Below are 13,841 nucleotides of genomic sequence, written 5' to 3'. Positions count from 1 at the left end.
TTCCCTCTCCCCTTCCCTTCCTTTAGCAACAAATAGTCTGCTACCACATCTCAGGCATTGAAAACAAATATTCTGCTACCACATCTCAGCCCCTTCCTCATAGAGCTTCATATCAGCAGGGAAAACAGGTATAAATCTATTAAACTTGCCTCATATAGGTAAGATTATAACTGTGAGGTGTGCCTCTAGGTGGGGTTCCAGGCACTGTATCTACATGGAGCCTTGGCCTGTCATGGGGTGACAGTGATAGAGGAGGAGTCCCTGAGGAATGACACATGAAGGGATGAGTGAAAGCTACCTAGTGAAGGAAGTCAGGGAGGGCATGTTCTAAGCAGAAAGAGCAGCTTGTGAAAAGACCTCATGTGGAAGCGAGCTTGGTGCTATTGTGTTTTTTGAGAAAATATAAGACCAAAATGGCTAGAAAGTAAGGGAAGGGCAACATGTTGCAGAGTGAGGCTTGGCAGATCGGCCAAGTGCACCTTTCTACAGGGCTCCTTGAGCATCCTCACAACATGACACTCCCGTGTAACATCAAGGTTTCGGCCTTTAGCTCGGGAGCACTAGCAAGCCAGTGGGCAGCCACGTAGTTAGACGTGAGTTTGAAAGATACACATGTGGAGAGCAGATCAGAGCTGTGTGATGGTAGAAATGAGAACACACCTTATCCAGGCAAGAGATGTTACCCTGGGCTAGGGCCATGGCAGTGGAGATGGAGGACATTTGGCAAAGGCATCTAGAAGGAAAAAAACCAATAGGACAGTGATGGAGTGGACATGGAGAGAGCGAGGTGTCAGAGGTGGAGCCTAGGTTTCTGCTTTGTGAAGCTATATGGATGGCAGTGCCTTTAAGTGAGGGAAGGGATTTAGGAAAAAGATAAAGTTTGAGGCAGGCAGAGTTCACAGCTGGGAGGGATGTAGATCATGAGTTCAAGTTTGGACAACTTAAGTTTGAGCTGCCATTGGGAAAGCCAAGTGGAAAGACAAAGGAGACAGTTGAAAGCATAGGTCTGGAGGTTCAGGTTGAGATATAAATTCAGGAGTTGCGGGCTTATAGGTGGCAGCTGAAGCCATGAGCTTGGAAGAGATTCCTCCATGGGAGACTGGACTGGGAAGAGAGGATGGCCTGGGACCACATGCAGAGCAGTGCCTAGCGGGGAGGCCGAGCTGAAAGGAGATTCGGAGGAGCACCTACAGAAGGAGTGGAGGGGCCAAGGACACGGTGTTCCAGAGCCCAGGGAATGTGCGCTCTCTGGAAGGAATGGTCTAGCATAAAGTGCTACAGAGGGGCTGAGTAGGAGAATAGCAGAGCTGTCTGTGGGGATTCCTAGGCTGGGGGTCCCCGCTGACTGTGGCTGGGCTGTTTCTATAGATTTAGGGGGCCCAAAGCCGTACTAGCAAGGAGAGTGATGTGGGGCAATGGAGCCATCTTTCTGACAATAGAGCCATCTTATTTGTCTTATTTCATACTTGGATTCTTGTAGAGCTTGCTGCTAGTAGAGCAGAAGTGTTTTCCGTTCAGTGGAGGATTTTCCCAACTGGAAAATAAAGTAACAAGTGAAAATCCCACTGTACTGATTTGAATGTATTCCTCATGAAAGCCCAGTGGGCAGAAGTGAACTATGTCGTCTACTTTCCATAGAGGTTATATGCTCAAATATTCCATTTTTATCGATATTTTTGGCCCGATCTAGCATTTACAGAAACTCAAAAAGCACTACCCATAAAAGAAAAAATTAATAAATTGGACATCATCAAGATGAGAAACTGCTACTTATGAAAAGACATTATTAAAAAATTAAAACACAAGCCAGACTAGGAGAAAATATTATCTTTAACTATATCTACCTGAATGAGCTTATATCCAGAACATACAAAGGACTCTTAGAAAACAAAAATAAGATATGCAACCCAGTTAAAAGATGAGCAAAAGATTTGAATAGACATTTCACAAAAGAAGGTATATGAATGGCCAATAGGTTGTTCCTCGGAGGCTCCGGAACCCTGCTGTCTCGAAGCCTTCACACTGGCCCGTCACCACACCCAGAATGCTTTTACCCGATATCTGCATGGCTCCCTTCTCACGGTCTTCACGCGGTGCCTGGCTTCTTCCTGTCAGTCTTGAGGCACACTTCATGCTTGTTTTCTCTCCCTCCTACCAGCTAGCTGCCTATCCTGAGGACAGCATGGCTGTTTTCCCTGTAGGTGGTGCAGGAGCCAGCCTCCTGGTATACAGGCTCCTGTGTACTGTGTAGTTCCCTCCTACAAGGAAGAGGGCTGGCCTGTGAAACCAATAGGATACTGAAATGACTGCGAGACTTCCAAGGCTAAGTTATAAAACACTGCAGCTTCTGCCTGGCTCTCACTCTGGGGGAAGTCAGCAGCCATGTGGTAAGGATGTTCAAGACGCCCTGTAGAGAGGTCTGAGTGGCCTCCTGCCCACACCCAACACTAACTTGCCAGGCAGGTAAGCATGCCACCCTGTGAAGACCCCCAGGACCCACGCAGACACTGAGACAGAGTGCCTAGCTAAGCCTCTTCTGAAATCTTGACCCCAGAAATGACCTATGTTTACTGTTTTAGCTGTAAGGTTTGGGGTGACTTGTTATGTAGCAATTGCTAACTGATACATGTGGAAAGGAGTAAGCAGCTCCCATCTGGCTTAGACCTAAGCAACAGTTTGCTAACTACTTAGAACATATTTTGATCCCTCCCATTTATAAGAATAAACATATTGTGTTTATCCCTCAGTTCTGAACTTGTAGGCAGGGGAGGCGGGAGGGAGAGAGGAGCAGATGGGGTCAGCAGGCTGGAGTTATAGATGGGGACACTTTGGGGAAAGAGAAATGCTGAAAAGATAATTTTTAAGAAGCTTTAATGAATCATGTGTGATATAACCCACATTTCTGACCCCACCCAAGAAACTGTCAGCAAAAATACAGGTTGCTGTTTAAACTCCTGGGTCAGGTTTGTGGGGAACCCAGTCATGTGAAAATTGCACACAGATGAGGGGCTGAAGCATGATTACATCATTTCCCCAAAGTTCACACCAAGAATGAGTGGCAGAGCTGCTGACCCAATGGTTCTGGAACTACAACCTCAATCCATGTGCAATGGAAAGCAAAAGAGCACAAGTCCACAGAAAAGAAAAGCTTTGCTGATTGACAGGTTTTTGAGAGCAAGGCTCATAGGACCCTCCTCTGCCACCCCTGTCTGGTTTTCACTAGATCCAAAATGGAGGAGTCTGCAACTAAGTGCTTCAAGACCAACTCTTAAAGCCTTGTTTACTCTGAAAGCATCCGTGAGGGCCCCTAAGGGAAGAAAAGGGAAGGACAACCCAAAGATAAACCCCTGGTAGTCTTCAAACAACCCCTAAAGAACAGCCCCAAGTTCGGAGGGGCACCAGTGGTGGCAGAAGGAGCCGGTGCGCTGAGCTGGGGCCCGCGGCAGTTGGATAATGATTTTTACCGTACATCTTCTCTTATTCTCTTTCGGAATCCTGGCTGCCACTGGCCAGTGACAGTGACAGTCCCCCCCAAACTGTATTAGAAATGAGAACTGTGTGGGATGTCCCTCCAAACAGATTCAGCAGGCAGTGAGAGGCCTAATTAATTTTAACAGGGGTAACGGTGGGGGTGGCCCAGCCATGTTGTACTCAGATCTTAGCAACAGAGCTTTTATTTCCCGCCATGTGTGAGGGAGGGGCAATTAGAGGGGGCAAACTCAGGGCCCTCTGGGTCTGGCACCTAAGGTTTGGGCTATCCCTAATTCACCCCAATCAGCAGGAAATGGTGCTTGAGCAAAAACGCCAAACAAACTGCTGATAATAAGTTAAAAGATAAACCTCACAAAACAAACAACAGAGACCCTGGAGGTTCCAAATCATTTCTCCAAGAGAGCAAAAACAAAGAAAATTCCTAAGTTACAAACTGGAGGGTCAGGCCTTCCAATTCCAGACCTTTGCATGTGTTAAGCAAAATCAAGAATAAGCATGAAAATATGTTATTTGAATTGCGTTCAAAATGTCTTTTACAAGTGAAGCAAATTACTTCTGCATGTTCTGGGGGCTCTGCAGAGAACAAATAGTGTTCTGCCTTTAATGGGTAAAATTGCACAATTTGCTTTTAACAGTAAACCAAAAGCTGCGGTGACTTCAGATAGTTATCGCGCTCAGGAGGGCTCCCTCCACGCAGCCCCAGTCCAGCAATTTCTGGGCATTGTGGAGGGATGCGGTGGTCCCCACCCGGCGGGCACAGCGTGGCGAGGAGGGCCGGGAGGGCGCGGCCTGTTCCTTTCCTTGAACGTTTCCCGTCTTCAAGCCCTTGCTTCTCTGGCTCCCGAGTGAGACTGGGTAGCTCTCTGATTTGCTCCGGTGGAAGCTGGCGGGGCGCAGTGTCTTCCTGAGTTACTGATTTGAGACCAGGCCCCCGGGAGTCCCGCCCCCTGAAGGTGGGTGCGGCTGGACGCCCCCAAGGTGCCACCTTTGTGGCCAAGCGTCGGGAGACGTAGGCCCGAGGGCGGGCGCCGGAGGCACGTCCCGGGACGGAGCGGCGGCCCCGGGCCCGGGGTCTCGGGCCCTGGTTTCCCGCGTCACGCCCGCTGCAGGCGCGTCCCTCCAGCAGGGGGCGCCGGCGCGGGCCTCGCTCTGCCCACCAGGGCGGGCGAGCGGGGGACCCTGCCTCCTGCGCGCCCGCGGTCCGCCCCTTGCGCTCGTCCCGGCGGCTGGCCGGACGCCTGAGCCCGCGTCCCGGAGCCTAGAAGCCAGCCCGAGTCCGCACCGCAGCTAGAGCCGAGCTGCGCTTCCCGGCCGGGAGAGGAGGCGGACCACAAGTTCCTCGAAAGGGACCAGCTTGCGAAGCGTCCAGGGGGAAGGGCAGCGGACGCGCGGCCGACAGGGGTGGTGGCGCCCGGCCGCCCGAGCCGCGCCGGCCCCTGCGCCCGGTCCCCACGGCCCGCGGCATGGCCCGGGGCCCAGCGCTGCCGTTGCTGTGCGCCCCGGCCGTCTGGGCGGCCGCCGCGCTCCTGCTCTGCGCGCCCCGGACCTCAGGTAGGAGCCGTACGCCGGTGGGGCTCGCGACTCACGTCCGTCTCTTCCTCAGCCACCGTGTCCGGGCCTCGGCCCCCGTTCCCGGCCTGCGCCCGGCTGCCAGGGCTGCTTCCAGTAAGGCGCGCTCCGGGTCCGGCTAAGTGTTTCCAGAAGCCGGGCGGGCGGCGCCTGCGGGAGCCCCGCGCCGGAGGTTTCCGAGGGTCGGGAGTGTGAAGGCGGTCGGGCTGGGGGTCCGCAGACGTGGGCCGTGCTTCTCAGGACCTTGACTCGGCCCTCTTCCCAGAGGTTAGCTGCGGTGCTCCCGTCTGCGCCGGAGTCCCCCCTGGCCCCGAGAAGCGGACTCCCGAACCCCGCCGCTAGGTTGAGCAGGGCTTCGGCTTCCCTTTTGTTGGCCCCTTCCCCCTCCCCCACCGCCAGGAGGTGGCCGAAGCGGCGTATCCTGTGCCTGGGGTCAGGGATCTCTGGGCAGGCTTGGGGATCTTGGGTTCCCGGCCGCATCCCGCGACCCGGGACGAGACGTGCGGCTGGAGGGACAGGTCAGGCTCCCTGGTGGCATTTTCCTCGAGGTGGCATTTACCCACTGTCCCTGGGGTCCCTGTGCGGACTTGGCCACTTGGACCCCGCGGCGCGCAGGAGCTGCCTAGAGAGGTTCAGAGCGGGCTGGGGTGCCCGCGGAGGTAGCACTCGTCCACGCCGTCCATACCCAGGTAGCACCCCGGGCCTGCGTGCAGCCCGGCCAGATTCCGGGCACCCTGCCGCGTGGGGGAAGGCGCAGTGCTTTCAGGCCGGGAAGTTTGTAGACTGAGTTTCGCCTCAAGTCCTGAAACACGTAAGTGGGTTTCAGTGTCGCCCACCCCACGCATTATACCCCCACCCTCTCACTCCTGCAGGCAGGTAAGAATTTGGGGACCCGTGCGAAGGGGCCCAGCTCTTCCCGCGTCCTGCTGCCAGTTGCGCGCGCCAGGTACCTCCGATTCAGGAATGCTGGGCAACCTTTCCTGGGGGTTGTCTGGGTTTAAGCAGATGCTGGATACGTCGGATACTTCTGGCTCCTTGCCTTGAGGAGAGGGTTTGCAGTTATGTTGCTGTCCCTTAAAAAGCATAAACCGCTCAGGGCGGGCGGTGAAATGGTGAGTAAACTGGTACATTCGAAGTCAGTCTGGGGGATTCTGACAATATCCCTGTGGATTTCTGCACTCCTCCACCCGAAAGAAGCCCTCTTCCTCTAGAGTCAGGGGGTTCTTTTGCAGCACTGTCGGCGGGGGATAGGGGTGGGTGGGGGGACTTAACCTTGGGGACTCGACGTGTATTTGCGTAGCGTGGGGGTGATGGCCACTCCCGGATTACTCGCCGACCTGTGGCGTGGGTCGGTTTTCGTTGCATTTGCAGGGGAGGGGGTGCGGGGCGGAGGAGTTGGAGGTGGGAGATGTGGGGAGAGGGTGATGTTGCTTACATCAAGGCTGTAAAGAGAATAAGAAAGTGGATCGCATTTCGGGCGGAGTAGCTTAAACATTACCGTGGTCGTTTCCAGTCGAACTTCAGAAATCTGAGGAACAAAGCAATCCTGTGTCATTTTCGTTAATTTTTGAACCGTGTGGAGGTAATTTTCTTTTTCCAGTAAAATAATAATAATCTCTATAGGGGAGGGAGTAGGAAAGCTGTTTATAATTCTCTCCCTTATGGAATGCTAGGTTAGCTGAGAATTCAAAGAATACGATCATATTCAAAATATGAATCAGTTTTCTGATTACAGGAGATTTGGCGTCTTTTCTGCAGTAAGAGCGTGTAATTTGAGTGTGTTTTATACACGGAATATAAGTTATTGTGTAAAAACACGGAAAGGTTATTTTAAAAGAATGAATAAGTTCTTATTCTACCTTTTTATAGAAGGCTCTGTTCCCTCAGGAGACAAATACCTGATTTGAGATCGAGTGCCCGCTTAGGTATGATAGTCTGGGAGTGGGGATTTGGGGTCCTCCCCCAGTTTTGACAGTGCAGTGTTTATTTCTGGCCCAGATCCCTGGAATGATGGTCTTAATAAATAATGATAGTGATCCATTTGAAAGTAAATGAAAACATCTTGAATAAGAAGACTTTGTGGAAAAAGAAAAGTTTTTATGTATATAGTAAGGCAACATGTTTTTCTTATTATGACTGTGTACCAAGTAACGCAGCAGCACACATTGGAAATGTTTCAGTATTTAATAGTGAGAGCGAGTTTAACCCTTGCGTCTACTTGATAAAGAATGCCATCCCGAGACTCTGAACATTACTGACCGTGTGTGACGTCCGGTTAAGCAGTGGGTGACTACTGAGGGGGCTCTAGTCAATGAGGCTGAACTTCGATTAGTATGGCATGTCAAAGTTAGAACACTGTCAAGAAGTCTGCTTAATATTTTGCATGCAAAAAAAAAGCAACATTGGTTTAAAAGTGTGCACTTACCATGGGTAGTTTTTGGTGACAAGTGATCTGCAGATTTACCAGGCAATGTGAAATAACACTTCTATTTTTATTGTTAAACTTTCCTATTGTTAGATCAAAGTACAGCTGTAATTGATGTTTGTATGTCACTGTCTGTTAGGGTGTGATTTGTGGTGAATTACTTGTTGTTGTAAACGTTTAGCCTTGATTTACCCTTGGAGACATTTAAGCCTGGTGGAGACAGAATTTTACGCTGCCCTTTCTTTCGGAACCTTTTCCCTGAGATCAATGGGATAGCAATGCAGGAGTAGGGGAATAGTCCGTCTGACAGGTAGGAAAGATTAACCCCCTAACGGGGGATTTCTAAAGCCAGGTTTCAACTGAGAAGTGGCACTCCTTTAAAATGCGTTCCACCGGAGGCCAGGATGTGGAAAGTTATCATTATCATTGAAATGGCACTGGGTGTGAAAGACTGGGCCTCCCTAATCTGCAGAACCCTGGCCAGTCTGATTAAGTCCAGGAAACTTGTGTGCTCTAACGTTTTTCCCTGTAGAGCTCTAATTATATAATTCTAACTTGTAGTCAGAGAAAAGAAAGTGGGCTACTAAGTGTTACCCCCACCCAAGGTTTATAACTATCTTCTAAAACGTTCGTTGATGCCAGAGGCTTTTGATGTTTATCTGGTTTATTCCCCAAGAATCTGGAGGGAGACCTGTAGCCTCCCCCCAGCCCCCCACCTCCCAGGTTTATGGTTACCACGTGGAGAAGAGCTAGGCTTCGAAGTTTTGGATTTACCCTGCTGTGTCGTTGGGTGGAGGTGGGGGCAGTGTACTTACAGACTGTGACTCTGTAAGTTGTCATTAAGATATTTCCTTCTCTGGGGACCCTATGGTGACCATCAAGTGGATATCATCCATGAAAGATTTCAAAGCAAAGTGACGAGGGCTTCGCTTTGCAGAGGAAACATTCATTCATTGCTGTGTAAGTCTGCATTTTGTGTGGCCATTAGTTAATTTCCTGAAAGAACCATTGGTCTAAAAGGACTGGTTCTGAAACATGGCTTCTCAGTGACCCTTTGTGTTCTTCGGTTTTATGTTGTTCGACTGCAGCACTGAACAGAAATGTTAAGAGTTCCGGGGGCAGGGAGGGCATCTTGAGTTTTGAAGTAAAAATCTAAGCAACAAGGGGCTCCGGCCCACTAATTACGGCTGCAGCCGGCTGCATTTGCACCAGCCTCCTCCTTTTGGTGTGTGTTTATTTGGTTTGGTCAGGAGCTTGCCAAGTTGGAAATAAGGGCGGGACGGCTCTGCTTCATGTGCAGTTGTCATAAAATACGTCTGGGGCGTGATCTGCTCAAAATCACATTAACAGAGTGGCCAAGGAATTGTTGAACATGTTGGAAATTTTCAGAAAGCTTTTCAAAACTAGGCAATTGTGTTGGTGTGGTTAGCACCATTTTTTGAATTTCTGGCCTTTTTTTTTTTTTTTTTTAAGTTCTATCTCTGAAAGAACCAAAAAATTCTAAGCCAATGGGAAGGAAATGATTACAGAAAAATTTAGCCTAATTAGACTAAGTGACTTATCCTATAGAAAGTCTTAAGTTCTAGTGGGAGGTGGTGTGTATGTCTTTAATTGTCATTGGAATGAGCTTCAGTAAGCACCCTGTCACTTTCGAGATGTTATCTGGGGAGAATGTGACTGCTTCTTCAAGTACTCCAGGAGTGGGGGTCGGTTTCCCAACTCCCCAGTGCTCCTGCCTAATGGTTTCCACACCCCACCCTCCTGGAGGGCCAGTTAACCAGCCTGCAGCCAAATTGCAGAAACCCTCACTGGACAATTGTGTGGGAGACTCTAGTAGCTGCTCAGCACTACTCATGTTCAGGTGAAAATTAATTAAACTGAACTGAACTGAAAGATTCAGTTCCTCCACCTCACTAGCTGCATTTCAGCAGTCCACGTGGCGGGCGGCCTGTTCCCAGAGAGCACATTGGTATCACTGCAGGAAGCTCTGAGCCACCACTCTTTGTCTAGGGTCTGTGTGTTTGTCACTGTTGCTTGAGGAGTCAGGAGCAAGGAGGTTCTTCCCCTTTTTTGCTTGGAGTTTGTTTGTTGACTGGGAAATTTGAAGGCAAACTCGAACTGGATTGGCTCTGACCTGTGGAATCAGAGGCCCCTCCCTGAGGCTTAGCAGGTGTCTGAAGACCAAGGCAACAGGGCCTGAGCTGTAGGGATCATGAGGAATTGGGTGAGGACATCAGAGTTTTATCTAGAACGTGAGCAGCCCACATATGGATGGCAAGAGGGGTGTAGGAAGGGAGTGAGGGGCATTGGCTGAGAAAGCTTCAGGCACAACCTCTGGGTCACCTTCCACCTTGGATATCAGTCCACCTTGTAGCTCTATTGTAGAATGTTATTTTGTGTTTTCAACTTTTATAGAACATTGGGAAATAACATTTGGAAACTGGGAATTTTATTCCTGGAAGTGAAATAATCCCCAGTTCACCATATTATAGTCTTTTTATAACATGGAATTCATTTTCAGAGCAATTTAAAGTGATGAAAAATTGAGGACCACAATAATTCTATAGGAAGAGCTGGTAACGAGGTGGGTTCTTGTCTTAAATTAGCGTGAGAGGTGGATGGGAACAGGTGTGGAGGGACTGGCTGGTTGTGCATCTGCTTATTTTTGCAAAAAGAAACATAGGAGAAACCAGAAAGTAACATTGGTTACTCAGATCTTTCTTTATTAATGTAAAATATGCATAAAATAGACCCTTCTAACCATTTTGAGTGTACAATTCACTGGCATTAAGTACATTCACATTGTTGTGCCACCGTCACCACCACCATCTCCATCATTTCTTCTCCCCAAACTAAAACTCTGTCCCCATTAAACAACAACTCCCCAGTACCCCTTCTCCAGCTCCTGGCACCCACCATTCTACTTTCTGTTTGTATGAGTTTAACTACTCTAGGTCCCTTCCATAAGTGGAATCACACAATATTTGTCCTTTTTTGTCTGGCTTCTTTCCTCAGCATAGTGTTTTCAAGGTTCATCCATGTTGTAGCATGTATCGGTACTTAATTTTTTTTAAGGCCGAATATGATTCCATTGTACACACACACACAAACAGAGACACACACCGCATATTATGGCACATTTTGTTTTTCCGTGTATTGGCAGACATTTGAGTTGTTCCTACCTTTTGAGTATTGTGAATAATGCTGTTATGAACCTGGGTGTACAAATATTTGAGACCCTGCTTTCAATTCTTTTGGGTTGATACCCATAAGTGGGATTGCTGGATCATATGGCAGTTCTGTTTTTAATTTTTTAATTTATTGCCAACACTTGTTATTTTCTGTTTTATTGATAATATAATGAGTATGAATTGGTACCTCACTGTGGTTTTGGCTTGCATTTCTCTAATGACTAGTGATGGTGAGCACCTTTTCATGTCATTTGTGTATACAGAAGGTGCCAAAATGTATACACATTTAAGAAAGGAGAAAAACTATTAAATTGTAATGTTTAATATATACTGATAACAAAAGATGAATATAAGTCATGTGTATACAGCCCCGGTATTTCATTGCTGTTCGTGTATCTTCTTTGGAGAAATGTTTATTTAATTCCTTTGCCCATTTTCAAATCAGATTTTTTTGGGGGGTTGAGTTATAGGAGTTCTATATATTCTGGATATTAACTCCTTATCAGATATATGATTTGTACATATTTTCTTCCATTCTGTGGGTTGCCTTTCCACTCTGTTGATCATGTCTTTTGATGCACAAAAGTTTTTAACTTTAATATATCCAACTTATTATTTTCTTGTTTTACCTGTGCTTTTTTTAAGTGTCATATCCAAGAAATCATTGATAAGTCCAATGTCTTGAAGTTTTCTTCTAAAAATTTTGTAGTTTTAGCTTTTATGTTTAGGTACTTAACTCATTTTGAGTTAATTTTTGCACATGGTGTAAGGTAATTGTCCAACTTCATTATTTTGCATGTGGATGTCTAATTTTCGCAGCACCCTCTGTTGAAAAGACTGTTCTTTCTCCACCGAATGGTCTTGCATCCTTGTCATTTACTGTAGATATAGGGTTTATTCCTGGGCTCTCTATTCCATTGGTCTATGTGTCTGTCCTTATGCCACTGTTTTGATTACTGTAGCTTTATAGTATATTTTGAAATCAGAAGTGTGAGTCCTCCAACTTTGTTTTCTAGATTGTTTTGGCTGTTTGGGTGCCCTTGATATTCCATATCAATTTTAGGAGGATTTTCTATTTCTGCAAAAAATGTCTTTGGGATTTTGATAAGCTTTGCCTTGAGTCTGTAGATTGCTTGGGTAGTATGGACATCTTAGCAGGTCTGTCTTCTAGTCCACAAACATGGAATGTCTTTCTATTATTTACTTCTTTATTTCTCTCAGCAATGTTTTTTAGTTTTCAGTGTACAAGTCCGTCACCCACTTGATTGAATTTATTCCTAAATATTTTTTTCTTTTCAATGCTATTGTGAATGGAAATGTTTTCTTCATTTCCTTTCAGATTGTTCTTTGTTACCGTGTAAAAATGCAGCTGATTTTTGCCTGTTGATTTTGTATCCCGCAGGTTTCCTGAATTTGTTTATTAGCTCAAATAGAATTTCTGTGGATGTGTATGTAAGATCATGTCATCTGGAACAGAGATAATTTTCCTTCTTTCTAATTTTGGATGCCTCATTTCTTTTAAAAAATTTTTTGCCTAATTGCTTTGTCTAGAACATTCAGTACTATGTTAATAGAAGTGGTGAAAGTGGACATCCTTGTCTTATTCCTGATCTTAGAGGAAAAGCTTTCAGTGTTTCACCATTGAGTATGATGTTAGCTATGAGCTTATAGTAATGTGGCCTTTGTTATGTTAAGATGGTTTCCTTCTATTCTTAGTTTATTCTTTATATTTTTGTATAGTTTTGACTTTTGGAACATGCAAATGTTCTATATGTTCAAAAAATCAAATCATTAAAGATGACAGGAAACTAAAACAATGTAAACAAGTAAATAAACAATTATACTGCAAGTGAATAACAACTACACTGACGGGAAAAAAGAAACCTAGTTCAAGTGAATGTGGACTCAGTACTTTGACTATACAGAGAGTGCCAAAAAAAAATGTATACACATTTTAAGAAAGGAAAAAACTATTAAAATTGTAATATAGTGGTACCTCGGTTTTCAAACGTAATCCGTTCCGGAAAACCGTTGAAGTTCTGAAACGTTAGAAAACAGCTGACACCTAGACCTCAGGATCTTGCACTCAGTGGAAGCCACGTGACATGTTCGACTTCTGAGGCGTGTTCCAAAACTGAAGCATTTACTTCTGGGTTTACAGCGTTCGTAAACCGAAATGTTCGTCAACGGAGACGTTTGAAAATTGAGGTACTACTGTACTCAATATATACCAATAACAAAAGATGAACACAAGTCATGTTTGACTTCTGTAGTTACAAGAGGTGCTCAAAGTGGTTACCATCAGCGTCTAGACACTTTGAATTACTGCAAACTACTGCTTGAGCAACGTGGACCAAAGTGTCCACTTGTATACATTTCTTTGGCACCCCCGGTATATCCTCAGTCTGGGTTAAAAACAACAACAACAACAACAACAACAAAAGACCTGATAACAAATCCTGCATTCTTAGTAGGTTTGTTTCTCATAGTGGTATGGATGTAACAATTCTAAAATGGTTTTGTGTGAATTGTGGGATTGGGCAAATAAGAGGTGTGTTGATAGCGTTTGAGCCAGGTTCCCACTGTGGAAGAAAGGAGACACAAGTTTGGAACGAGGGGAGGCAGGGAAGGACTAAGAGGGGTTGGATTGGAATTGGGAAGATTGATATAACTCGTGATTTCATATATTCATATTCATATGTATACACACATACACATATATAAAATATGTTAAGATTATAAATCATAATTTGTAAAATATATTTTTGTATATGTAACAGTTATTTCCTAGCACCTCATTAGCAATGAGCCCTCTTAGTTCCCAGATCTTGGTTTCTAAGTACCATTGCACACGAAAGGAGCTAGCATGCCTTGGAGAAATGACTGATTATGAGTTCAGCACAGGGAAAAATACAAGGTGCAACAGGAGCATGTCCTTGTAATAGAAACTAAGTGATCGAAAATAAGGGGAACATATCAAATACACAGCTGCCAACTTGGAGGTATTACATTGGTCAAATCTGGGGCAATTTAAGCATCAAAAAAAATAAGGACAAGCATAGATTATGCGTGCAACAAGGTAGAAGTTTGTGATTCAAAACTGAGAAGTAAGTAAGTAATTAAACACATGTATGAGTTTCCTAGGGTTGCCATTACAAAGTACC

General features: G+C 46.2%; 1 protein-coding gene across 1 annotated transcript in view; it reads left to right on the top strand.

Moving 5' to 3' along the window:
• The first annotated feature begins 3,392 nt into the window (after window positions 1-3,392).
• Window positions 3,393-13,841, top strand: part of ROR2 (ROR family WNT receptor 2) — a 231,806-nt gene continuing 221,357 nt past the window's right edge. The window contains exon 1 of the mRNA XM_019713868.3: window positions 3,393-5,043. Within this exon, the coding sequence (XP_019569427.3) occupies window positions 4,956-5,043 (88 nt within the window). The 5' untranslated portion in view covers window positions 3,393-4,955. The remainder of the gene's footprint in view (window positions 5,044-13,841) is intronic.

The sequence above is a fragment of the Rhinolophus sinicus genome, chromosome 16 (assembly GCF_057876585.1).
Source record: "Rhinolophus sinicus isolate RSI-liver-muscle chromosome 16, RSI-T2T, whole genome shotgun sequence".
Classification (NCBI taxonomy): domain Eukaryota; kingdom Metazoa; phylum Chordata; class Mammalia; order Chiroptera; family Rhinolophidae; genus Rhinolophus; species Rhinolophus sinicus.
Note: the sequence above shows the minus strand (reverse complement) of the source record. Positions and strands in the feature narration are given on the sequence as shown.